Raw genomic sequence first — 27,261 nt, 5'->3', positions numbered from 1 at the left:
AATCCGATCCGCCGGTCCGGTCGTTCGTTTCCAAGACTTTCCTCGTTCGTCTGCGTCGTTGGTTACTTTTTTTACGAACAATTTTTGCCCAATCGATCGTTCGTCGTTCATTTTGAACGATAAAAATTGGAAGTGTGTACGCACCTTAACTGTTCTTCTGCTTTTCCCCGCTCTTGTCTGGTATTTGTTTAAGCACAGGAACTTGTGAGCGTTTTTTTTTTTTTTTTCTTGATATCCATATTTGGCATTTTTTTTTTTTTTTTTATAATATCAGTGGAGCAGATAGAAGGTGGTGAAGCACAGCTACCCATTGTTCCCCAATAATTTTGTCAATCTGCAAGAGAGTTTTGTTAATGAAATATAGTTTTGGGTTTTCTTCTTCTGTATCAAATGCACGTATGGATTTGAAATCTACCTACGACTGTATAATTTATTTATAACTTATATTTGTCAAGACGATCGTGCATGTGTACAGCAGTCCCCTGATGTCGTCTATTAACCCATCCTTATAAATTATTGGACATCCTGCTTTCCTATGGAGGAGGACACAGTGGAGTACTGTTCATCCTCCCCTCTTCCTCCCTACTTCAAAGAATTGAACAGTACTGTGTGCACAGCACTCATTCATTCTCCTCTTACAGGAAACAACCCAGAAAGATCCATTCCAGCAACAGAAATATACCATGTACAAGGCTTTAAAATTTTATGGCAATTTTTTTTCCCCTAAATTGTGTTCATCAGTAGGATGAAATTACCAGTAGGATGCAGCTCTTTGCAATAAATGCAATGTTCCCAATAAAAATGGTAACTACATGAATTGTATAATTTTTCTTTTCCCAGTTTATAAAGTTCTGAAAGAAAAATCATTCTTGGCAAAGCATAGAGCACTGAGGTTATTTTTGTCTTTTAACTTGTAAAGTGGGTGTATGTGTATGTCCTGGACTGTGTTACAAGCCATATAAAGGATGTGGTTAATGTGTAGCCTTGTATTGAAATGACAATTACATTTAAATAGGGATGTCCCTTTCTGACAAATATTTAGAGCAGCTCTCTTATTTTGTTAAACGGTTTGCCAATATATTTAGTTGCCAGAATTAAACTCCATTGCTGAATCTGAGTTTTGCCATAATTTGTGTGCATTATGGCACACTTTCTTGCCAAAATACCCACCTTCAGTGCTATAATCACCCTGCATCGCTGCCACTAACATCTTCATCTGGTCCTCTTCCAGATTTCACATCTTTGGCCATCCCTGCTGGCCAGGTAGGGATGACTTATCTTGGATTGCAAAACCCCCGCTCCAAATATAACTTCTTTATTGCAGTTTTAAAATGATTCATTTTGGGCAACAGGCTACATTGCAGACTATTTGGAAAAGCAAAACTATTTAATAAGACAAGTGTAAGCAATGTTGCAGAACTGCCTTTCGTACTCCCTTTTGAAGGTACTTGCCCCAAGGCAGTACATTCAAGCATTTTAAATTCCTATGTACTTGGGATGCTGTCTCTGATTTGCAAAAGGAGAGTGTGAGCAAGGTAGAGGGAAAATGAGAATGGGAAAAGGGGAGGGTGCTGAGACTACCCATGTATGGAATAAGCACAGCCTTCCCAGCAAGAGATCATGGGTCTGTCTGTATAGCAGCCACTGCTGTCTCCCAGTATAGTAGGTGCTGTATGTGTGGGCATTTATGGAATTGGATCTTGAATTCAGTATAATCCCAGCCCAAGACATCACAGGGAAGGCAATGCAATAAGTGGATTCAAGCCCAGCCAGACAATGTCTGCATTGTATAGTTGTCTGAAAGGTAAAAAGTAAGTCAGTCCTTTCATTCTTTGTTCTTTTGTTGCATTTGCCTTTTAAATGCTGTCTTGGACAAAACAGTCTTCAGGAAGAAACGGTGGATTTGCTTCCTCTACTACTATTGTGACCATAGGTTTAGGTAATACAAAATATATTTGTATGTATTTATAGAATGATTGTGTGACCTATTTCACAAAGCCGTGCCTGTGCTTTTTGTTAAATGCTGTAGTCAAGTGTTTTAATTTGGGGGTATTACTAGTAATTGAAACTCATTCCTAGTGCATAAAAGTACACTTAAAATTTTTCTGCTGAGAAGGGGTTACATGTGCTACAATAGGATAAGATGATGAGCATAAAGCCATAATTAAGACATGGGTACAGCAACTGCTTTGTGTTCTATAAATTACAGGTATGCCTTATTGTGATGTGACTTGTACTGTTTTGGGAACCAGTTGTGTATGATGGTTAATCATAGTTGTAGCTTGAAGCTAAGGAGGGCAAGGTAGGGGTCAGATGGAACTTTCGGTGTATGGGTCAGTGAGATGGGGTAAATTTTAAGGAAAGCTGTGTCACTTATTTTAACTTTTTGATGTTGATATCCCCAGAACATGATGATAACTGAAATTCTGAGAACTTCTGTTGATATGAATTTCCTGTATAATATGCAGAGATTTTTCTAATTAATCTTTATGAAGCGTAGTTGATCAGAATTTATTGCTGATTATAACAACTTCTTTAATTTTTATTTGAAGATAGGAGCCCTTGTGGCTCCTTCGGGGGAAAACATGTTTGGGGGGGTTCTGTTGCGTATGAGAACCACTTAGGTTTCTATTTTTCTGTGTGATCACCATTAGTAAGAAAATGATAAGGAAAGTAGAATGATAAATCTGGGCACTCTGGGTATCAACTGTGTTTTGTTTTATTTTATTTTGTGGTCATAAATCAGATTTGGTAACCATAATTATGGTAAGTCCCAAAGCAGATGTTCAGACACTCATGGTAGCCAAGATTCTAAACTTTTCCCAGTGTGTATGCATTTTTATATAATATTTGGGATAGACAAACCCCAGTAGTTGGGAAGATAGATCACAGAAATATTTAGTTGGTGTGTTTTATTTATTTAATTTTTTTAGTTTTCTTGATTTGCTGTTTGAAGAAACATATGTACCTGGCTCCTCCTCAAATAGGTGCTGGCTAACATTTGACTAATTCCTGTCCAGGGCTTTAAACTATTCATTACAAAGAAGTCAGGTCATTGAGTAATAAAATAATCTATATCCAGAGAATTTGTTCCAGGCCCAGAAAGCCAAGGGGCCCATTATAGGACTAATAAAGTTTTTGTTTAGAGCAGTCTCATGATCCCTTGTATGCAATTTAAATATGATCAGTGCAGTGTTTTTGTTTTTTTACTATCTCCTGTCTAACCTTTTGTCCTCTCCTACTTTTAAATCTGTTTTGTTTAGTTGTATACCAAGCAAACATATACAGCTTTTATTAAGGGTAAATGTCCCAAGGTCTTTATAGGGGCAGATTGTTTGATATGTAAAGGTACATTCACATGTAAAGCTGAAGTTTTAATCTGCCTATATGTTGCCCTTTTGGGTTTTCTCTAGATCCTAATCAACATGCAAATTACATTTTTAGACTTTTTGGTTTGTTACATATTTTTTTTCAGACCCAGTGATGCATTTATGCAATGCAGATAGATCATGGGTGGCCAGAGGGGCCAGTGGGTGCAGGACGTCACTTCCTGAAACATTGCAGCCCCCCCCCCCCCCCCCCCCCCCCCCATCTTGGTATTCATCTAGAGACCTGATGGGAAAGATTTGAAAGTGTCTTAATGGAGGGGGGCATTCCTAGAGGACTTAATTTAAGTGCAGACTTTTTTTTTAGGTAAAACTAAATCCCAGAGAATGAAGGGGTTGGCTAGGAACAGCCAGCTTGGAGAAAGAGTGGAAGATGCCTAGTCTACAGCCCAATAATAATGCTGACTTTGGCTGACTTGCTGTACTGTCTTTTATTTGCATTGTGAGAAGCTCACAGTGTGCAGTGAAATTTAGGTAAGCAATGCACTGCAATGCAAGGAGTATGTGTTGTGCTCTACTGGGGTGTCAATTGCAATCTGAACAAAGAGCAGTGCTCTAGTGTTTTGTTTGTCTTGGTCCCATTTGTATTTTTTTTAATCTTTATTTATACCAAACTTTTATATATTTTAATAATCTTTTGGATTCAGCTCTACTCGAAAGCCTTTTGACTGTTGACTGCCTTTTCCTAGTATCCTTGTTAATATGCTGTTTGGGAGCTTGTCTGCTGCAAATAAGATGTTTTGCAAGCTTGCAGATATACAGAAGCACTCTACTCTCCTGCACTGTTGGTGCTGATGAATAAAAATAGATAGGGATGGAGAGTTTTAAATAATGTGAAAATCTTACCCGTATAGACAGAGTATTATTGACCAAAAAAATGTTGGCAGGAAACATCTGCAGCCTGATAATTTGGAACAGATCCACTTGTGGTCTGATGGGATTGGTTTAAGAGATTCATTTCTGCCCAAGTGAAAGTATGTAAACTTTCCTTCATGAAAAGAAGACTCCTGTAGGTGGCTTATATAATCCACCAAAAATGTAGGAGGAAGGCGCTTCAGGTGGAATGTTTCCTGAAAAGGATATTGTGTCCTATACATCAGAGTGGATTTCAAAGCTGAAATGTAACCAGAATTTGTGTATGTAAATAACAACGAACTTTTTATTTAATTATGCTGATTCAAATATATTAATGAAAACGTTGTGATATTTGTTCAATAAGTTCAGAAATCCCCATTTGTTCATAGAATTAAAATTTGATCTTTGTCTCGTGCATTCTTTGTGTATTGTCTCAAGGAGACTAAATGGTCCTTACAGTTCCTGTTTTGGATGGACAGAATGATTTGCCTTTATGTTATCTTTATGAGAGAGTGGATAGGTCTAATTTGTTTATCTAAGGACTACTTGGCAGGGCTGTGTCCTCAGCACACTTAATTGGCCTCTTCCTGCCCCTTCCTCTGTTAGACATCTGAAGGACTGGATCAAGGATGATATTAAGTCAATTTGGGTACTTGCACAAGTTGCATACATTGAATGGTTACAAATATTCATAACATGCATTAGTCTGAAATCACACAGGTTGGATATAGACCCCCTAGCTGGTTGACGCTCTGTCCCCTAACCCTTGCTATCCCTGTATTAGTCTAAAGTTTACCTTAATTTCTTAGGACTACATACAGTATTTCTATAGCTATCTACCATGTTTTAATGTTCCAGCTTGCATACCGAGACATGTAAAAAATGTATTCTTTTGGTTCAGTTGGTTTTTCATTCATCGTAAGTTGATAGTTCCTAGAACATGAAACTTTCATTTCAAATATTTCCTTTTTTATGATCTTATTCAAACATTACAACACCTAAATATAAACCTTATCCTTAATAAAACATTTTTTCTCTAATATCAGTGTCCTTATAAATTGGTGATTGTATAAATATTCTATATGGAGCCCAAGCCTGTGGTTTACACACACTTACTATGCACCTTTATAAACATACACCATTTCTGAATAGAGAGGACCATGGATCTACAGCACATTCTTTTCCTTTACAAATAGTAGAACTTGGTAATGCTGCTCTTTGTAATGCAGTGGTATGCTTTATTTGAGAAAAGGGAGTTTTGTTCCAGGAACTTTGTCCAATTGATTTGTCCTAAAAGTGGCTGCTTGTTTGATGCTACCAGGGGGCACTTTTAACACTGGGAGACAATCTGGTTGGATTTTTGAACATTGCTGCATTTGTAACTTTCATTCCTTTTAACAAGATGTTGCCGCCTTTAAGAAAGACATTCAACATCTAAAGTAAAAAGATTTTATATAAAAGAAGTATGCTTGTAAAAAAAAAAAAAAAAAAAATTGTTTCTTGGTAAATGAAAGCATAAACAGAGACAAACGAAGACTGAGCTGTATGAATGGCTGTAAACTACTGTGTGGAATAAATTGACTATTTATCTTCTCTTCATGTGCACACCAAGATGTTTTCCAAGAATGTTCTTTGTTCTGTCTACACATCTAAAAAATATCAAGTTTACTACAGTTTTAATTTTGCCTTCCTTATATATATCTGATTACTTCCATGGCAAAATGTCGAGTTTTTTTTCAATATTATCTGCAACATTGATCTACACTTGGCATAGTTTCATGGATCACTGTGATTTCTATTTGTATGAATGATAAGTTTTTATTCATTGTAAATTAGATGACATCCTAAATTTTTTTTCAGAAAGCGAGGCATTGTGGTTGGTAACATGGTTTAATGATGATGGAATATAACTACTGACAAATACAATGTAAAGGGTTTCTCTGGTTTTTACTATGGTCGGTATCCCTGTTATGAAGATCTACCATTATTCAGAATAGTGATGGTAAATGTCTCCAATTGGGTCAGAAACAACAAGTAAAAACACAATATATTGTGTGTTTGTGTAGGTACTCTGAAATCTACTTCTGCTTCCAGAAGAGGTCATAGAATTTACTCTACTGTGTACTGTCATACTTGAGGTTTTGTGCTAGCACAACAGAAGTTATTTGAAGCTTTTTATGGACATGGCCTGGGAGAAACGTGATAAAAGTCTGCATCGTGCTCAGGCATTTGATGTTGCATCCACAAGAATAAAGGTTGCCTGTTGTGTCAGAAACTTCCTCTGTGTTTCCTGTAGTTAGCAGCTTGTCTTCTGAACAATAAGCTGATGTTTTTATCTTGTAAAATGTTTAACAAGTGAACTACATAGTATTAGAGTATTCTTCAAAGCAACATGTTTTAAACTGTCAAAGCTGTGGAGTCTCCCTGTGTAGGAGCTATTTTCCGCTTTATATAGTTTGATTTTGCAGAAGCGGTGCATATATTTCTATCCAGCCTTGCCCATCTCTTTTTATTAGGCCTATATCTATTTACCATAATGTTCTGCCAGGCATGCTGGCAAATGGTTTTCGGGTGATTAAAAGAATAATCTGTATATCTATAGACTGCTCTATTCAGTATTGGTTATCTGTTTCCAAAGTTGCACAGGAACCCTCTGAGTAGAACAGGGAGGAGGCTTGCAATGGAAAGCATACCCTTTTGAACTTTTATACAGCAACCGATTTATAAAAATAGTTTTATTAGAGACAATATTTATATTTAGTGAAAAGTTTTTGAACAAAAAAAAAAAAGGTTGTTTGAAGAACTGGAACCTATAAGCTCTTCCAAGGTATCTAGATAGAAGTCTAGAAGGTGGTCTTTATGAATGTGGACTCCTTCTTTTTATCTACATACTACCCCCCAAAATTGACCTTTCGACTGTATTATGGATATATGACTATGGTACATAAGATTGGGAGGGACAGTTAGTGACATAACTATGGACTTTTGTACAGTGCTGAGTAATATGATGGCACTATATAAATACTGTGTAATATTAATACATATTGTGATTTTGGGACATAATAAACTTCTGTGTGACAAGGCTTTAGGGAGTACAAGGCTAGGTCTTCACAGGCTTAAAGTTGCAATGCATTAAAAATGTGACATGCACTGGAAGAATGGATTTTACTGCACTGCCTAATGCATCCTCTATGGATTTGCCAGGATGTTTGCTTTAAATCTTGCATACCATGCTGCTCTGAAAGTAAAACAAAGCTGAGGCACCCACGGAGACTGCCTAATTGATTTCAATTGAAAGCCTTGTCATTGGTTTCAGATGCTTAAAAAAGCAGCAAAATAGCCCTTACAGCATGCTGGCCAGCCAGCTAGCATGTTTTGGAAGGTCTGGTCAGTGGCAGCCTCCATATTTCTTGTAGTATAGACCAATTTGTGAAGCTGCAATGATAAATATGATAATTTTACATAGCGTTGGCAAACTTTACACCGCATTAGATCTAAAAATACTACTCCTGTTTGTGTTTGTGCATTTTAAATATTTATACTACTGCCATTTAAACATGCATATACTGGAGACCATGTAATGGGGACATTAACCTGACCGTGAGTCTTGAACAGCTGTAGTAACACCATGCATTCACAGGATGAACACAATTCATATTGGGGACTGAACCAGGTCCCTAGTGCTTGAAAGGGACACTAACCACCAAACCAACATGCTTTACATTAAACCACTGTCCCCCTAAAGCTGGGGTGTCAAACTCAGACAGAGTGGGCCAAAAATAAAAGCTTAGACAAAGTCGCGGGCTAAACTTGAAACGGAAATAGCGCAGCTTCTACAATTTCTGACATTACTTGCGTCTTTAAAACAGTCCACTGCCAGGCCACGCATAGAGGCCACTGGTCTATAGACGCTAGTGATGTCGGAAATTGTAGTAGCGGCGCTTTTTCGTTGCGGCGGGCCAGCTGCATTTTATATTTAGGATTCCTATAGGGGCCAAAAAAAAGGACATTGTGGGCCAGATTTGACCCGTAGGCCAGAGTTTGACACCCCTGATGTAAAACATAGTTCCAGCTAAAGGTCCCCTTTAATTCTCAGTACGGAAATGTTTCCTTTCCCCTAATTCTCTGCCAGTAATGTTACCTAATCTGTCCATTTCCACAAATGCTGAAAATCTGATAATGAAACACAATGTAACAACTATAAAGTTAAAAAAAAGAACTTTTAAATCACCTTACATGATGCTTTTATGACAACAATGGTCTCCTTGTTGATGTTTTGTTTTTTTCTAAATTGGGTCACCCTTTGAATTTCCATTGTTACCTTACAGTGTCAGTTTCCGAAAACTGTATAGAACTTCCAATGTTAGCTGGCTAAATAATGTTACCAGACCTCCTTTTTCTGACTGGTGTGTAAAATAGTTGCTGGCCAGAATGTTTTTTCTTTTTCCCTATGTAATTACTGGTTGAATGTGACCCCATGCACCAAAGGCATTTCCTCCTGTTACATTTTCAAAAAACAATTCATTCCAGCCAGCTGGTCTGAATTACTACTAGCACACAAAAGGGTGGCTGGGAAACATTTCTGTAAAACATTGCAGACCTCTGTTTATGGGTAACTCGTGTTCCTCCATCTTATAACAAATATCAAAAGAGTAAAGGGGGGTGGAGGGGTTAGGAAAAGGTGTAAAGGATATTATGGTTTCTTTTTTTTCAGATGGTACTATTAGCCAAAGTTTTGGCTTCAGTTTCCTGCAAAGGGCTCTTCTGGATAGAAGTATGCACTACTCAGAAATGCTTAGTATAGTTGTTTGTAATCGATGGGGGGAATCATCCTCTTTGTGCGATAACCATTGTGTCCAGTACAGAAAGTTGAAAAAAATCTTGGAGTTGTCTAAGAGAGTAAAGGAACTCATGCAGTGGGGATACATTTTCTCATGAAAAAGGGGGATTTCCATTTATTTTGAAAAAGTTCCTCCCTGGTACAGGACTTGGGGAAAAATGAAAAATAAACAAACATTGGGTCTTAACCATTAACTATTCTGTTCAAATATTTTAGATAGTTTTCATCTCTACATAAACATAAGTGTACTTTCCTAGAAAATAACAATGCTCTCCAACAATGGATTCATTATGCATTTTGCCAAGGTGTATTACCCCAGCTTTTTGATAATGTTCAATTATTTGTCCACTATAAGGACACAAATCACAAGGCTGACAAAAGAATATATTATGCATACACTAATATTTTTGTTAACCAGAACAGCCACTTGTTCAGACCTTTCTGAGCCTGGTTTAGATTTTTTTTATTATTTTTAATGAACTGGTTAAGGGTTCATGCCAATCTGGGCATTGACTGCTGAGTGCAGTCTGGTAAATACAGCCTAATAAATGCACATATGGCTATGGGAAGGGTGTGGGTGAATATATGTTTAGAATAGGAAGTCTTATCTTCTTCATCAGGTCTTCATTTTGAAACAAGGTTGAACAGATGTTGCTTGTGTGCAGAATTCTTCACTGTCCAGGGAACTCTGGGCAAAACACTAGACCCCATTAAGTGAAAAAGTAATTCAGTAAGATCTATTATATTTTGAGTGATTTTGAGCCAAAAATACTTGGGCATTTGGCAAGGTATATTAGGTCTATGGAAATATATCAAACAGGTTTATCAAATCTCAGTCTAATATTGAAATTAACTTAGCCTTAAATCTATTTTTTAGGTAATAGGTTTGCTACGTTACGTGCATGCATATGTAATTTTTCTGGGTACTTCCCCTGGCAATGACAATGTGAGCAAAAATTTTATCCCTGGAGTGCTTTCCCTGGAACAGGTGATCCCATGGAATGACTTTTCTTCACCTATTACTCTTATGAAAACTCAAAAACCACAATCACTGTATGTCTGTGACGCTGTAATAGAAGGTACTTTTTTTCTTCCTACAACGTTTTCATTGTAATAAAAGGGGAAGCTCAAATTGGGTTATTTCCACTAACAAAATGCAGCCAGTCCTGACCTAACATGAACTGGGATTTTGTGTACAGAATATATGTAGTCTTTTATGTATCTGTAAAGTGTCACTTGTCAAAGCAAGTACATGAGGGTTTCCTTGTTTTGTTAGCAAATGGCGCTCTGCATATCAGTCGGTGAGTATATTCTCACAAATCTATAAATAAAAGGATAGCCATGGATTTAGCAGACGCCTCAGGTGTCACTTGCTAAATCTATTTTTTAATATTTGCACATGTATAGTTTACTAAAAAATAGGCTGGACTCGCTGCTTGGCCTGACTGCTCTATTATAGGGTCATTTTCCAAAGCATTACCTTGCTCAGACTGATGATTATTTCAGTAATTTCCAGAATCTTTGGTTACAGTAGTCATTAAGAGGACCAATGATGAGTTTTACATTATTATTTATTATTATTATTATTCAGTATTTTTATATATTACACAGCGCTGTATATTAAATAGGGGTTGCAATCGACAGATACAGATAGTGACGTAGAAGGGGGAGAGGACCCTGCCCAGAAAAGCTTACAATCCTTGGTGTCTTCTTATACAACTATCCTCACTATAGATAAATCGGGTTTGTATTGAATTGTTCTTATTACAAGCAATGGCTTAATCACAGAGGCCAAAGAGACTGCAAAAGGACAATTCAGGTCTATAGAGAAGTCACACTGATCTGCTGGTGATCTGATTATATACAGCTTGTTCATTTAGCATTTTTCTTTTTATCTTATTCAATATAAATAAACTTTTTTTAAGCATTTGTATTAATGGGGGAAAAAAAACAATACTTTACTGCCAAGGCTTTTGTGTATTCATTATTTAACTCCTGGCAATATGCTGGCATTGTGAAATCACAAAGTTACATTTGGGTTCTTAAAAACTGCATCTGGCAAATGTTCAGTGTGCTTTCGAATGACCTCTGATTATCAACCTATGTTTCTTTTTTTGGCACACTCCTAGAACAAGGTCCTACATAACACTTGGCCCGTCTTGTCAATCAGATGTAACCTAGGGTTTTCAGATGATGCGTACCGTTTGAAGGAAATTTTTTTGCAGAGAAAACAGTTCTAAAATTAACCTATTGCTTTCTTTTTAGTGACACAATTATGGCTGCAAAACCAGAGGGCACACAGGCTGTTGAGACTGAAGAGACTGCTGGAGGAGATTGCTCAGGTAATTGCACGCTTAGATTTAGGAATCTGTTCTCTTGGTTAGCTAAAGTTGAGCCTTACTATGTTCCACCTATCCCCTTTTTTTTTTTTTTTTTTTTTTTTTTTTTTTTTTAAATGAAAACTAGAGTGGCTTTTTTACTATCTATTTGTGCTTCTCTGTGCAATGTAGTCAAATAATGGCTGGTGGGAGGGGCTGGCAGGGTGCTGTACATCCCTACATATGATGCTAAACCTCTATGATGGAAGGAATACTTTCCAACGTAATGAAAAGGGTGAGTCAGAGAAAGATGATCTCCATGTCTCCCAGTCCAAAAATGGTTCTATCTAACTTGCTAAATTATTATTATTTATTATTTTTAAACAGGATTTATATAGCACCAATCTATTACACAGCGCTGTACATTAAAAAGGGGTTGTAAATGACAGACGAACACAGACCGTGACACAGGAGGAGAGGACCCTGCCCCGAAGAGCTTAGAATCTAGGCAGTGGGGGAAGTAACACACAATAGGAGGGGAAATATGTAGTGATGGTTTCAAAAGACAGAAGAAGACGGTTAGGCAAGTTTGAAAAAATGGGTTTTGAGAGATGTTTTAAATGAGCAGAAAGTAGAAGCAAGCTAAATAGAACGAGGAAGACCATTCCAGAGAGTTGGTGGCAGCCCTAGAAAAGTCTTGTATCCGTGCGTGTGATGAGGTTATGAGTGAGGAAGTCATTAGTAGGTCATTGGAGAAAGCGACGAGAGTGGCTGGGGAAGTATTTTTTTACCAGGTCAGAAAGGTAAGTGGGACAAGAACTGTGGAGGGATTTAAAGGCAAAGCACAGGAGCTTAAATTAGAAAAAAAAAAAAAAAAAAAAAAGGTTTACATTTTTGTTTGCCAAGTTTTCACAACTCAAGGGTGCACTGGAAAGTGTGACAATACTTTAACCAAATTGAGTTTGCATTGCCACCCTAGAAATAGAAGTCCCTGTAGGATCACCAGGAAATATTTTTTTGAAAGTATATTTATATAATATATAAGTATATTTATGTATAAAATGATTTGACAACATATAAACTTCTACATCGATAAATGATATGTTCCGTTTAATCTTATTGGGAAGGATACATAAAAGGAGTTGATCTGCTTCCTTTTCACTTTAGTCACATGACAAAAAGTCCAGGCATTTGGTCTTGTGGTTGATCCACTTCTTCAGGCGTACAAATGCCTTATACATGCTATATATTTCTAATACTGTAAGTTCTATACAGATTTGTGGACATGATCCACTAACTAAATGGTTGATTGAATTACCTTTTAACTACAGTGTCCATTTATAAACAAAGTGAGAAACCTGTAGTTTTTTGTGACGAGTATTTTCAGACAAATGTAAGCCTTCCATGTGATAGACGATTCTTTTGTGTAATTATAGGGAGACTGATTTCCAAGTGCAGAAAAACTGTGCAGATTTATTCCACAGAGCAGTGCAAAGGCAAGGATGATTACAACCACTGAGAAAGTCACTAGATTCCATCGTACTGGACTCGGATCACAAAGAATGAAGTATGCATGTGATTTGGGGGAGGAAAAAAGAAATATGTCTCATTTAAGGCAGCAGTAGATCATTCTGAGACCTGTACAGTGATATAATGGATGAATATAGAATTGCTGCTCTAAATATGGATGAATGAATAAAAAATTGCTTGTCAAGTCTATTTAATGGAGGCTAAACTTTGACATATGTATTTTTGGTGTGGTTTATTTCTTCCAGAACTATGCATTTAATTCAGGGTACAACTTTTCCTTAGAAGTTCACAAGCGTTTGTAATTATGATTAGTCACTAGTCTTTAGCTGGTATGTATACATGCTGAGCATTGTTGTACAAAATAAAGGAATTTATAGGTGGTGCAAATGTGTATAAGGGCTATAGGCTCTTCAATTTATGATACCCTTTGTAACTGAAATGACCAAAAATGTTGGAAAAAGTCTCCTGCAGGGTTATTGAAAAGTCAGTAAGCCATGCAGTTAATAATTAGCAGCTTCCAGGCTGAATAGGATTTTCACTCTCGGTTTTGTGAAACGAAACCAGACCCCTGGTGAGATCTTTTCTGGACCGCCTTTGACTTGAGAAACTCCTCTGGGAACGTTTATCTATTCTCATCAACTCCCTTTGTCCTAAAATTAGGGGCAGGGTTTACCATGTATACCAATTTGAATTTAACAAAATGCAGATCTAGAGACTGTATAGTGATGGCTCTGGTTGATGGCGAAGACGGTGAAGTATTGGTGCCTTTTATTATTTTTATACAGTATTTATATAGTGCTGACATATCACGCAGCGCTTTACAAAGTACATAGTCATGTCACTAGCTGTCCCTCAAAGGGGTTCACAATCTAATGTCCCTACCTCAATCATATGCTAATCTCTAACACCGTCTAAGGTCAATTTACCTAACTGCATGTTTTTGGAATAGGGGAGGAAACCCACGGGAAGAACCTGCAAACTCCTGAGATTCAAACCTGGGACCCAGCGCTGCAAAGGCTAGAGTGCTAACCACTGAGCCACCATTCTGCCCCTATGCCTTGCTCCTTGTATTATTAGTTGATGCCCGGCTTAATTTGTTATAAATTGATGACAAGGTCTGCATAAAATTAGCAAGACACCAACTAATAACCTATGAAGCAAAGCATGAACTAAGTGTGCTAATTGATGGTGAGGACTGTGTATTAGTTGGTGTCTTGTGCAATGTAATATTATTTATTTGCCTTGCTCTGTGTATTATTGGTTGGTGCCTTGCTCTGTGTGTTAATTGCATGGCATCCACTAATAATATAGATTCCTAGCCATCTCCATGTATTAGTTGGTGTCTTGCAAAGTGTGTTGATGGCAAGGCTTGTGTATTATTAGTTGGTGCCTTGTGCTATGTATTAATATTATTTGATGCCTTGCTCTGTGTATTATTAGTTGATGATCTTCTTTGCCATCTTGTAAACACTTGCTAAGTCTGCTACCTTTTTTAGTGCGGTTAGACAGATGCCAGGCCTTAGATTCTACATTTGGCCACACACATAAGCACTCTCACAAATAAACGCACTTCTAGAAGAAGCTCCAACAAAACCAGTGAGGATGGCTCATGTCATCTCTGAGCTATGCAGTTTATTTCTTTTTGTTTATAACAAGCCTTGTACTTTAGAAGCAGGCCATTTATAAGCTCCCCTCACAGATCACATCTGGCTTTTGAGTTGCCATGTATTTTTCCCAGGCTGAGTGTAATATTTTATTTTATGTAGTGTTGCCAAATTAAACTGTGAAAAAAAGCACAGTAACAGATCTGCCAAACAGATTGCAAGGAAAAATTATCATCCCCTTTATCACCTGAAAATGCTGAATCAGCGATTCTCTGTGAAGTCAAATGGAAAAACCCAAATTAAGTTGAAAAACTTAATATTGCAGAATTCTATTTATAATAAAAATGCCTTTTTATTAATGGCTATTTTCCTGCTTTTTGTTTTGCTAAAATGATCCAGTGTGCTTGAACTATCTAGCTATGAATTAAGTCATAGGGATCTGTAGAATGCAGCTGTATTTTGGTAACCTTAAAGGATCTGCTGATTACTTATGCATTTGGACATCCTCGACGTTTTAACCCCGTATTGGTTTTCAGGCGTGTTTACAAATTCTTCTTTGGTTTTAATAGCAGGCTTGCCTTTGCCATCTACATTTTACTAGGAAAAAAAAATCTTGTAAAGGGATTTGTGTATTTTTGTTTCACATTGTTTCAGTTCCAGATTTTTGGAAAGGAAACCTTCCAGTGTAGCAATTTATACTCTGCATTCTGTGTATTAAAAATATTATTGTGCCTTGTGAGACAGCCAGACAAATCTGTTTCTGTGGTCCCCATTGTTACACACATGTTCCTTCACATATTGATTGCACTTCACTATGCCTCAAGCGGCTAGCTAATGCAATGTAAATGTGCATATAAATATACAAATGTAGGACCCAAACCTGTTAATGCAAGTAATACATTATTTAATTCAAACCTCGTAGGCACACATTTTGTATTGCCACGGATGTGCATGGCTGTACACCGGTAAAACAAATCTAAACCACTTTTATCCAACAACCACAACAGCTATGCTAAAGTCAGAAGGTCCACCTTTACCTGGAACCAAATACTATCACTAGGCTGTTATGCTTACTCATTGGTTTTAATTTTTAGTAAATCACAAATGTGGAATATGTTTGCATATTGGGAAAGCCATTAAATACCTCTTAATTAAGGAGGCTCAGATTAGCAGCCAGGTAAGTAACCTTTTGGAAGGGGAGGTTAGCAATGGCAGTCTGTCATGACAGATTTCTTTTTAATATCTAATAACTTTATCCAGAGTTGTTGTTAATGAACAGGTTTTATATAGCGCCAACATATTACGCAGCATTGTCCATTAAATAGGGGTTGCAAATCAGACTATTATGGACAGTGACAAAGGAGGAAAGGACCCTGCCCCGAAGAGCTTACAATCTAGGAGGTGGGGGAAGTAACACATTAGGAGGAGAGTTCTCAAAGCTTCTTAGATAGCATAGTTGGGTCTAATTTTGTGAAGTATTGTTGTGTAACTCAACTTCCATCATCTATTGGACATAAAATAGCTGTGGAAAATGTTAAAGGATTGTTTTACACTTGGGAGTTCCTGTTTATAAGAGACCTCAATAAGCTGTGTGTTTGTGAATATGTATCTTGCACAGTCAATGGGGTAATAAAGTGTGTTGTTGATTTGATGAATTTCAAGGCTTCATGTTCAGCTTTGTCTGGTGTACACCTTTATGTAATGGAACGCTGATTGCATGAATGAGTGGTATGAAGTTCATGACATGAGATTATGATAACCTGACTGTAATATTTGTTTTTTAAATGTTCTAATCTAATGTGCCCTTAACTATATACCCATTCCGCCTATGCAAATTCTTCCCATTTAGAGCTAACACCACTGTGTTGGATAAGATAGATCAGCTAAACAAAATCTAGATCTAGCCTGATATTTAGGAATCAGTTTATTAGGAGTGATGTCAATGTAAAATTGAATAAGCAAAGGTAAGTGTGAATTTCAGTGCAATCTACAGAACAAAATTTGTGACAGATTTGCTTTTTCAGGTAGCACATTATAGGTGTAAAAATTTATATCCATCACTACACTGTTTTCTTTTCCTGCTGTACAGGAAAAAAGAAATCTAAATTCCAGGCATTCAAAAAATTATTTGTCAAAAAGAAGAGGAAGGAATCTCCAGCTCCAAGCCGAGAAAACAACCTAAAGCCGAGCCAGTCCAGCAGTGATGTCAGTGTGTCTGGAGCCAATGAGTCTGCTTTTCAAGGAGCTCATGAATCTGTGTAAGTAAAGACTTGCTTAGTCTCACAAAAAAATTCCTTCTAGAGAAGTCAGCATAGCTAAAAAAAAACAAAAAAAAACCTTTGAGCTGATTTTTTTTTTTTTTTTTGCATTCAAAATGCTTAACAAATTGATAAAACTGCATACAAACTGTAAAATGAGCTGTTAAATAGTGATGTGCCCAATGCAGTAACCCATACAAATTTATTAACTGTAGACAGATCAGCTAAAAACTACACAGAAGCATGATTTTTTTTTTTTTTATTTTAAATGCATTACGTGCCAAATTTTAGACCCAATTATGTTTTTCTGTATGCAATATCTAGCTGGTGGCAGGGGCCAGTAGCATCCTGTACATACCTTGAAATTCTTGAAAACATCAAAGCATCACAGCACCCTTCGTTAGTACTCCCATAGAATCACCAGCCCTGAGGTAGGCATTAGGCTGGATCTTCTGAGCTCCTACCTTGATTTGCATATCAGTCTGGAGAAGTTGAAATCTTGAAACAATGTGAAACCTTGAAATCGGTGGACAGCTAGGAAATGACACAGGTTTAGACACCTGAATTGCCTCAACTTCACTGCACCCTGTGACCTTTTCACATGGTGTATTTGAAGTTTCAGTGCAGGAGAGGAGAGAATAGATAAGGCTGCAGTTCAACTTTAACAAAACTGATTCTTCAATGTCCATTAAACTCTTAACACATGATCATACTCATTCAACAAAACAGTCACTATTTATATGCTGTGGTAGCAATAAATTAGTGTTGGATATTTTTTATGCATATATTTTTTTTTTTTTTTTTTTTTTTTTTTTTTGTTAATACTATAGGGTTAAAAGCAGTATGGGAAGTAAGGCAGTTTCCCATGACAGTGTATTCGTTTCCGAGATGGAGAACTCTACAAAGGAGGATACATCACAGGAAAACACCCCGGGCAAAGTTAAAGCTTTACAGGTATAAATAAGTGGCTACAAAAAATGCTAAATAAGCAAAAAAGCAACAACAACCTGTTACATTTGCATATGTATGTTTAGCAGTGTGAATACATTTGAAATGGAAACATCAATGCTCTGCATGTCCAAATACTACTCCAACATTTTTGTCACAGCCCAATTGGCTGATTGGTTGTATGGGTCTCTTGTAAATCCTACACTCTAGTCTCCAATTGATACCTCTCTTTATTATTTTACTAATATATACTTTATTATTTTACTATATATATATATATATATATTATATATAAATATAAATAATGTGTGTATGTATGTATGTTTTTTTTGTTTTGTGGTCTAGGCGTTTGGTTCCTTGATCTCTAGGGAAGTTACCAAACTGGATTTTAGATCAACAAATCATCATCCCCTTTATTAGGAAATCCCATGGCTTTATACCTAAATAACCGATCTGGTTAGGCAGTTTATAAAGTTGTGTGAAAGAATTTTGGGGATAGTGCTTTCACTTTATGACCCTATATCCCAACTCATCATTGTTTTACAGTAGTATATAGTTGGTATACACAAGAACCTTCCTTCAAGATTACCCGTGTCCCCCTTGAATTGATTTCAATGGAGTAGACAAAAAATAAACAAAAAAATAATCCCAAATAGGGATTAAAGCTATACAAACTATGTAGAGGTTCAATATAGCCCTTATTTACAATATGTGCGTGTATGTATTTTCACTGTCCCCATACTGCAATATGGGAAAGAACAAAAAAGTGAAAATAGGCCCAAAAGTCCTATTACCTGGAGGTAGACTTTAGGGTGTGTTAAATGGGTATTAAGCCACCTTTAAGCTGATAATGGAGCATGTAAACTTAGTGTAATTTTTGTTGATGAATAGTTGTTCTGGGGTTTTGTTTTTGTTTTTTTTTTCCATCTAGGTCAAGATTATTGGACCTAAATCTGTGTGTAATGATATGTTTAAACAAAACTGTTTCCAACTCTTCCTGTATGATAATGTTTTAAAATGTATAAAATGTTTACATGATTTATTCAAAGTTCTTTCATATAATATAATCTAATTTGTAATTTACTGTTCCTTTAACCTTTAATGATTTATGGTACTCCCAAAGCATAATGGTGTCTGTTGCCCCTATTGAGAAATAAAGGACGTTACTAAATAAGTAATTACTACTTTCATCGAAAGCACAAGTAGGTTGTATACAAAATATCTGGTCCTTTGTGTGGCTGCCATCAAGGTGAAGGACGCATTCAGTGGATCAGTTTAGCTTGGCGCTCTGTATGCTGCAAATAAACTGAATTGTGTCTTGTGTTCTGTGTTTGGCAGTTACAGCTTCAGCAAAACATCCGCATAGGTTCTCCACCACAGGGTATCATTCACAAGAAACTTGAGGATTCTGGGGCACTTTCAGAAGATGACGGTTTACCAAGGAGTCCTCCAGAAATAACTTCTTTGCATGAGATTCTGGCACTGTCATCAGGCAAAGTAAGTTTAGGTCTTCATATAATTTGCTATCTGAGAAATGTAACTTTGTTAGTCTGTAAACCTGTGGCAAATTTAGGCTAGAGAGATTCACCCCTGCCCATGTCCTGTTGGTGGAAATCCAAAATGTTACGGTTACCAGAGCAAGAGATGATGGTAAACCACCCAAGAGAAACACCAGTTCTGGTGACCATCTTGGAGATAAACTCTTCTTACCTAGATGAGATTTCTTGTTGCATCTCCACAAAGAAAAAATCTGGCTACACATACACTTGAATTGTTTTATGATCATTAAAAGGAATATTCTCCCTAGAACAGAGCACACCCGGTATTCTATGCCCAATACCCCTGTTTTCCTCAACAGCACAATTTATCACAATAGAGCCAATTACTGGCTGCACAAAAAGTAGAATGATAAATCTTTATATTGTTTTTTTTTTATTTTATTTTTTTTTGGTGTTTTGAGCAGAGCTTCCAATGCCTGTTTGCTTACAATGCCTGGACTTCACATTGAGTGGCAAGGAGTATAATTCTTGAACTAGAAATGAATGGTACAATGGTGTATACCAGCACTATTATTATACTAAACATTTTTGTGTGGATATAGAAGAGCTTCTTGGTAATACTGAAGACTCTTGAGTCCCAATAATTTATATTTGTAATTGTAATTATTTTTATTTAATAGATTCATTTTTTTTCTTAGACTTCTGGCATTTCTCAGAGACGCAGCTCTTTAAGTTTAGGAGGAACCGACAGTGAAGATGAATTGGTAATTCCATTTATGTTAAATTGGAAATCTTTTCTTTCTGTCTTATACTTGAAACATAAACTTTATATACTTCCTGATAATGGTTTTGCAAAATAGTATTACATGTATACTTTGAATAGGGGTTAATTTGCTTTATGTTGTCTAGCCAACCCACAGCCAGGCGGCATTTTTTCCATTTCAGGTGACAACATCTCTGCAGTACAGAACATGTTTAGTATTTAAATTACTGTTGTGTAAATGATGGCCTATGGAGCTTTGAAGTACATAAAAGATAAGCATTTTATGTGAATTTTAGGGAACGGTTGCAATTTCAAAGCTCACATCATGGGTGGATCAATAATCATGGGTGAACCTGGAAGATCCAGCAAACCTGGAATTGATCTGGTATATTTGCCAATCAATACCACATGATTACTGAAAATAAAAAATACATTCCATGTTTGGTGGATTGCCCCAGGTTCTCCAATGATATTCTATTCTTTCTTGTCTCAGAGAGCTTTATTAAATCAGGTCCACTATGAAGCTCACATTGTGCATGCGGTCAGTACTCCAAACAGGGCCCTAAGGTCAGTCTTTGGGGCCCTAAAATAAAAGGATACTTGTGCCATTAATAAAACAATGGCAGATGCGGCTTATTTTCACTAGATAACAAAACCTTTGTCCTCCATTTCTATAGCACAAGTTCTGTCAAGCTTATACTGAAAGTAAGATTCATGGCGAGCTCTTACATTTCTTCAGCCTTCCTTTACTTGCCAAAAAACATCATTTATTCTTGTAAAATGAGTCCACCACCCTTCCCCCTTGCTGAAGTTTTGACAAGGACTTCCTGTTCCACTTTGTTTTCTTAGGAAAAAAATATTGTTTTCTTGAACTTAAATGTCTGGGGTTAAAGTAGAAATTTGAGAAACCTGGTCATTATTTCAAGCAATGTATCTGTTCGTTGTGTATTGAAACAGATCATCAAAATATGCAGTTTAATTGTGGGCTGTAAATATAGTGGGTGAGCTGTGTGGGCAGAACTGCATTCTGTGAACATTATAAAATAATGATTTAAACATTTCATATAATTTTTTGGAGGAGGAAGTTCCACTCATATTTTTAAGCGTTGTTGTGTAATCTGTGGCCTTGAGGCCCATTTTTAGGCCAAAGCCTTTGTTAATCATTTGCGTACCAGTAAACACATTCTATTATTGTAAAAATTTCAAGGCATTCCCAGCTTATTTATATTAGTCTGATAAAACTAAAAAAGCCCAACTCCAGCCTAAACCAGTGCAGGAGTACAATCTTTAGAGAGAATATTCCCCTCACTTCCTGTCCCAATGACAACTCGGACCATGAGGGGAATATTTTCTACAGACTACCGGCAAAGCATGTTTTCCCCCTAGCAGTGTACAGATCACCTAAGGTCTGCATCGATATTTTATCCTTTAGTGCCAATTCCCTTTTCCTTTCCAGTAGTCTACTAAGGCATGAAGTGAGGAGCAAATCCCCTAAACAGGGGAGCTGCCATATACAAAAAGAATGCAGCTTGGTGAAACTGAAGTGGAGCATTACTGTTCTATCTGACATGCTTATGGAATAGTTGTTGACATTTTTCTAATATGATTCTTCAAAACCACTGATTAACTAGTAGTATCTGAGCCACATTTTCACTTGCCCATCAATGGAATTTTCCTAAAATCCAGCCATGACTTTGTCAAGATGCATTTGGTAAATTCTGCAGACTGCACAGGCGTGGTGGGCTACTAATACTGATGTATGTCTCCTTAAAGTGTAACCAAAGGTAAACATGAATGTGGAAAGAGTGGTGAGTGTGGTTTGCACAAAATATAACTGGGTATTACATTTTAAAGGGAATTGCACTAGAGATTGTTGCAGAAAACATCTGATTGCCTCATGGAATCGGGAAGGATTTTTTTTCCCTGTTTGAGTAAATTGAACCATGGTAATAAAGTTTTGCCTTTTTTGCCTTCCTCTGGATCAAATATGTGCATATGGTTTTATCAGGAATATGCAAGTTTCTAGTACCGGTATGTTTATCTCCCTAGTGGTTGAACTTGATGTGACAGAAGTGCAGGATTGAACCACTGTCATATTTTACTTCCATCTGTGTCTCCGCTGGGTAGATTGGTTCCAATTGTCCTGAAAATCAAGATTACTGGGAAAGAAAATGAAGGTAAATCTAACATTCTGATATGTCACCAGAACACTGGGGAGAACTTTCAATCTTGTTCCATGATGGCGGCCTAAGAAGGAATTTCCCTTACATTGGAAAGAGACCCTCTCGCTTTCTGTTAAGTTTACCAGGCAGGAAGTTAGGGGCGATCTCCCTAAAGAGACACAGATTGCAAAACTAATAATGCTTTTCATTTCAAATTGGACGGCAAGATACTAATATGTTGTGATGTGTGTAAAATGCCTTTGCCAGGTTAAAAAGCCAAGCTCCTATTATAGTATGTCATGTTTCTTTTTTCATACATAATAAAGGATTTGTCCTAGGGACTGAGCGAGCAGGTTGTTGAGGTAAACAGTATGCAGCAATCCCATTGGCTACTGGTTGTCAGGAGCAGAATCTGAAACTTGAATATAACCCTAAAATCTGTGATCAGAAGACTTGGTCCACCTAGCCTAGTTTATTTAAGTGTAAATCTTTGTGTAAAGCTTGGATTATGCTGTCTAACCGATCATTAATTTTACTAATAATTGTGTCTTCTTAAGGTTTATTGGCACATGAGTTATGTATAAGGATTATTGTTTTGCTGTGTGTAAAAAAAAAAAAAAACATTGCCAGTGTTTTTCTTCAGGGAGGAATGAAAGCAATGCCAGAGTTTGATAGAATGTAATGAAACCTTCTCATGGTGGGGGTCATGTAAACACCAAAATGCTGAGAGGACTTTTCATGTCTGTATGTAAAGTATGGAAATCTGGAGGCTTGTGAGCATCTGCAGGCCAGACTGTGGAGCGAAGTTATTTTGATGTCGTTCTCAGATTCATGCATTTGTATTTTTTTTTCAGCTTCCTTGGTTTTTGAATTCTTTTTGTAATCGACTATAAACAATTGAATCCTACACTTCTGTGCATTTAAGCCCTTGTGTAGGAAAGTGATCGGTTTTCCAGCTTGAACCTCGGTGACCGTAATGATGTGTCTCATGACACTTCATACACAGCTAAGGAGGGCAGATCTGAACACGGGAACCAACATAAAAGAAGGGTTTAGTGATATTTAATAAGTATTGTGATGTTCAAGAGCCCTGTCTTTTTGTTAAGAAGCCATGATGGATGTAGAAACCTACATCACTAAACATGTATATGGGGTAGAAAAATAAACCTGACCTTCTACCAAAAGAAGTTTCTCAAGGGTTAGACTGGTAATCTATTAAAAATTCCAGGGATACATTTATTCTTTTGTTTATTATGCTGTCTCAGAAAAGCGCAACACCCTAAAACTTAATTTGATTGCAGTGGTATACAGTGGGTTCCTGCCTTATAAAAGGGCTTACAGTCTAATGGCCCTTGTACACACCTACACAGTATTGGGTCAATCTGAAAAGAAGGTCCCTTAACTTTTTTTTTTTTTTTTTTTTTTGATGAAGCTAGAGCAATAACAAATAAGAGTTCTAACAAATGTAGTTAGAACTTGCATGCACAATGCACAGCGTGCCACTTTTGGTAATTGAATTCAAAAAGCAGAGCTCTAAAAGTAGTAATAACCACAGGTTAATGTTCCAAATATATCTGTTTTTAAAGAGCATAAAGTGCAGCACTATGCGTACAAGCACAATTGACATATTATCTGTACTCCTCTGGCCCTTCCTCCTCCAGAGTGTAATTAAATGTCTAAAAAAAAAAAATAGATACATGCATTTGTTTCCTAATCCCTTGCTCATCAGTTTAATACAGGCATTTGTGGAGGTGTCTTAACATCTGTCTAATACTAATACTATGTCTATGCGTGTGAGTGTACCGTTAGCATAGTTCCATCACTGCACCCAATAACTTGATTAAGTTGCCAGACACCTACTATAGGAGGAACTGCAGGCTTTAGTGATTTCTGAAAGGATTACCTCTTCACCTATATTCTCGGATCATAATAAGGCTCTTGATTTTGCTGCAGAAGAAGTTCGGTTGATAGCTGGGTTGAAGTGGAGACAGGATTGTGAAGCATGATAGTCACATTTTTTTAAATTTTTATTTTATTTTTTATTTTTTTACAGCAGGTGTTTTTTTTAGCAGACTGAACCCTGAGAAACTGTGCAGACACTGGACAGCATTAAAATGGGAAACCTAGATTGTAAGCTCTTCAGGGCAGGGTCCTCTCCTTCTCCTGTGTCATGGTCTGTATCTGTCGGTCATTTGCAACCCTTATTTAATGTACAGCTCTGCATAATATGTTGGTGCTATATCAATCCTGTTTAATATTAATAAAACACATGCAGGCTGTATACGGCCCAATAGGGATGTTTCGATGGCCCTTTGGGTGGTCGGTGGCTCTGGCCGGTGCCACCCCGAGCAGGGTCAGGAGAAGGCCCCGCTTGGGGGGGGGGGGTGCACCAGCCAGAGCCGTGGAAAATGTCCCCCGGATCTGAGCATGCGATGGGAGAATGGGCAGGTTGTGTGCAGTGACAGCCCGCCTACTCTCCCATTGCAGCCTCAGATCAGTGATGGGAGAGTGGGCTGGGTTATGCCATTATGAGGTCACGTTCAGTGGCATCATGATGGCATAACCCCGCCCACTCTCCCATCGGTCCGGCCCCTCTGTCAAATTTTTTATCAGATTGTAGCCACTGACTAAAAAAGTTGGCCCACCCATGGGTTAGATTCTCTGGCCATGTGGCAGTGGTTTAGGATAGCAATGCAAACCTGAGGTTTAGCAAGCCTTTCACTACTCTAAAACCTGCCTATACCTAACAACTCACTGAGATGGGAAAGAGGGGCACGCTTTAGCTTGATGTGATGAAATAGGAACAACTTAGCAGTAAAACTGGACAGAGGGACTTAGTTTCAAAACTGTTGCTCTAATTCAGGGATATTTGGGAGGTATAATTAGCAAACCCTAAGTAGACTGGACAGAAGAAATATACTTTTGCCTGTTTTTGATGTCAAATAAAATAGGTGTACAAATTTGATTAGAGGAGGCAGAAGGAGTGAATACAGGCTTTTGGTTAGTTAGTTTTTATAGTGTTTGTTTAGATTCTCTGTAGTGCGGAATAAAGCTTTTGGTGGGTATGGCAGCAATTAGGAAGTTTTAGCAGTTCAAGATTATAATGACATGTATGTTCATGTACACCGCTAAAATGCATTGCAGTCTCCATCTATTGTTTTTCAGATGGCTAAATGACGGAAACCCAGTCCCACTGTATATTAAAGTTCTATTTTAGTTTGCATGGTTTAGGAAGAGTGTAACTAGAGTCGCCAGTTACAGTGCCAACTTTGGTGTCTCCGAGTTTTGGTCTGTCTGTAAAGCATAGTTGTAATTACAGATGGGTAAAATATATAGCATAACTAATAATAAATCTTTTTCTCTGGTGTAATTGTGGGTTCCAATGTTTTTTTTTTATAGTCCTTTCTTGGCCAGGCCTTAGAGTTTAGTTTTAAAAAGTTAAGCATAATAAGTGGATGCCCAGCTTGTGATTAAACCCTATTTAGATACTATTATCAGAACAGATGGTGCTTGCTGTGTTCGTCTTGAGGATAACTCTGGCAGGAAAAGAAAAGATTAATGGCATAGCAAGATCTCAGCACAAATGCTAAACATCAATGCCAGATGTTCTATACAGATTATGTCTATTTTTTCAAAATGTAAAGCACTAATATTCACTTTTATGCTCTGTTCACTCTTGACAAGTAATTATGTGGTCGTGTTTTTAAGTCGCTGCTTGGGCTGTTTTTTTTTCTTTTTTTTTTTTTTTTTCTTGTAACATTCCCCCTTTGTCTGTCTCTACAAACTTCACATCTGGTTTTATTAGCAAAGGGGTTGGATGCCATTGTGGAGAGCACACAGAAAAGAGCATTCTTTGCTTAGACCTCACCTAAATAAAACCAGGCATGGACATTGCTAATTTGACCTCTTCTCCAGAAAATACTAGTAGTCTGGCTGTTATGTTTACCCCTTTTGCTTCACAAAAGTGGTAGTGGGTGGGGAACATTCACTAGCAATCAGCCTCCATGAGAATTTCAAGCTTCCTACTACTTGTTGTATGTCAATTATTCAATATCGACATTTGACTAGCTAGACGGTCTGAAAAAGGATAATGCATTTTGTGCAATGTTGTGTTTTTTTCCCAATATGCCAGTTGTGGTTCTGATGTTTTTGTAGGTGACATTATCCCTTAATGAAGAGAAAACACTCTTTACTTTCCTGTTTTTTATTTTTTATTTTTTTCTTACAGGAGTCTCGTATAATCTCATCCTGTCCTATTAGTCCACTGAATTCCAGTATTCTTTTGAGTTCCAACACTCCACGCAGCCACTATTTGGTAGACTTCACAGCTCCGCCACGTTCCGCCACCTGTCTGGATAATTCTGCAGCAAAGCACAAGATTGCCGTCAAGCCAAAGAAGAGGAGAGGACCAGTCATGAATGTAAATCGAATAAAGGTATTTTATTTAGTGTTTTTTAATCTATCTTGCTTTAACTGAGGTGGCCAACCTGATCAATCCATGTAGTGGGCTGTGGGTACAAGGTTTCAGATAAAGCTCAATTCTTGCCAATATTCATGCAAGAAGTTTCAATATTGCTGTTCTTTAAAGTTTTATCAAAGCTTACCACAAGGTTAATAAGTGGTATTAGAATTTTGGGTGGTCTGTCTGAGTATGCTCTGTTATCCCTTGATATTTCATGTGTCTGCAGTGCCTTGTGCTATGTCTGCATGACCATATGTGTATGTTAAGTTTGTAAGTATGTCCAATTTACTTCAATGCTGAAATATTGACATGACATATATGCTCAATCAAAACACACTGAAACTTAATATATCATTTGTCTGTGCGCGATTCTATTGTGTTTTGATATTAATTTTCCTCTTTATAGGATTGGGCTGACCTTCCCAAAGATTTGAGCATAAAAGAAACTGAGAAGGCTGAAAACAAGGTACATATCACTAAAATACAGCTGATAATAAAGAAATAACTGGTTTGTTAATCAATGGATACTCTTCTGTCTCTCAAATCTATTTCGCAGTAATGAAGATTTAAAAAAAAAAACAAAAAAAAAAAAAAACTGTTATTAGTTAGCAGTGTACTAGTTGGGGAAGGGGGGAA

General features: G+C 37.2%; 1 protein-coding gene across 1 annotated transcript; it reads left to right on the top strand.

Annotated features, from left to right (window-relative positions):
• The first annotated feature begins 1,607 nt into the window (after nucleotides 1-1,607).
• Nucleotides 1,608-27,130, top strand: LOC140344390 (CRACD-like protein). Its single transcript, XM_072431519.1, has 8 exons — nucleotides 1,608-1,811; nucleotides 11,347-11,423; nucleotides 16,623-16,791; nucleotides 17,622-17,745; nucleotides 19,078-19,236; nucleotides 19,937-20,002; nucleotides 26,392-26,598; nucleotides 27,032-27,130. The coding sequence occupies exons 1-8, from the start codon at nucleotides 1,777-1,779 to the stop codon at nucleotides 27,128-27,130; spliced, it is 936 nt and encodes a 311-aa protein (XP_072287620.1). The 5' UTR covers nucleotides 1,608-1,776.
• The last annotated feature ends 131 nt before the right edge of the window (nucleotides 27,131-27,261 follow it).

This window comes from Pyxicephalus adspersus, chromosome Z (assembly GCF_032062135.1).
Source record: "Pyxicephalus adspersus chromosome Z, UCB_Pads_2.0, whole genome shotgun sequence".
Taxonomy (NCBI): Eukaryota; Metazoa; Chordata; class Amphibia; order Anura; family Pyxicephalidae; genus Pyxicephalus; species Pyxicephalus adspersus.
Note: the sequence above shows the minus strand (reverse complement) of the source record. Positions and strands in the feature narration are given on the sequence as shown.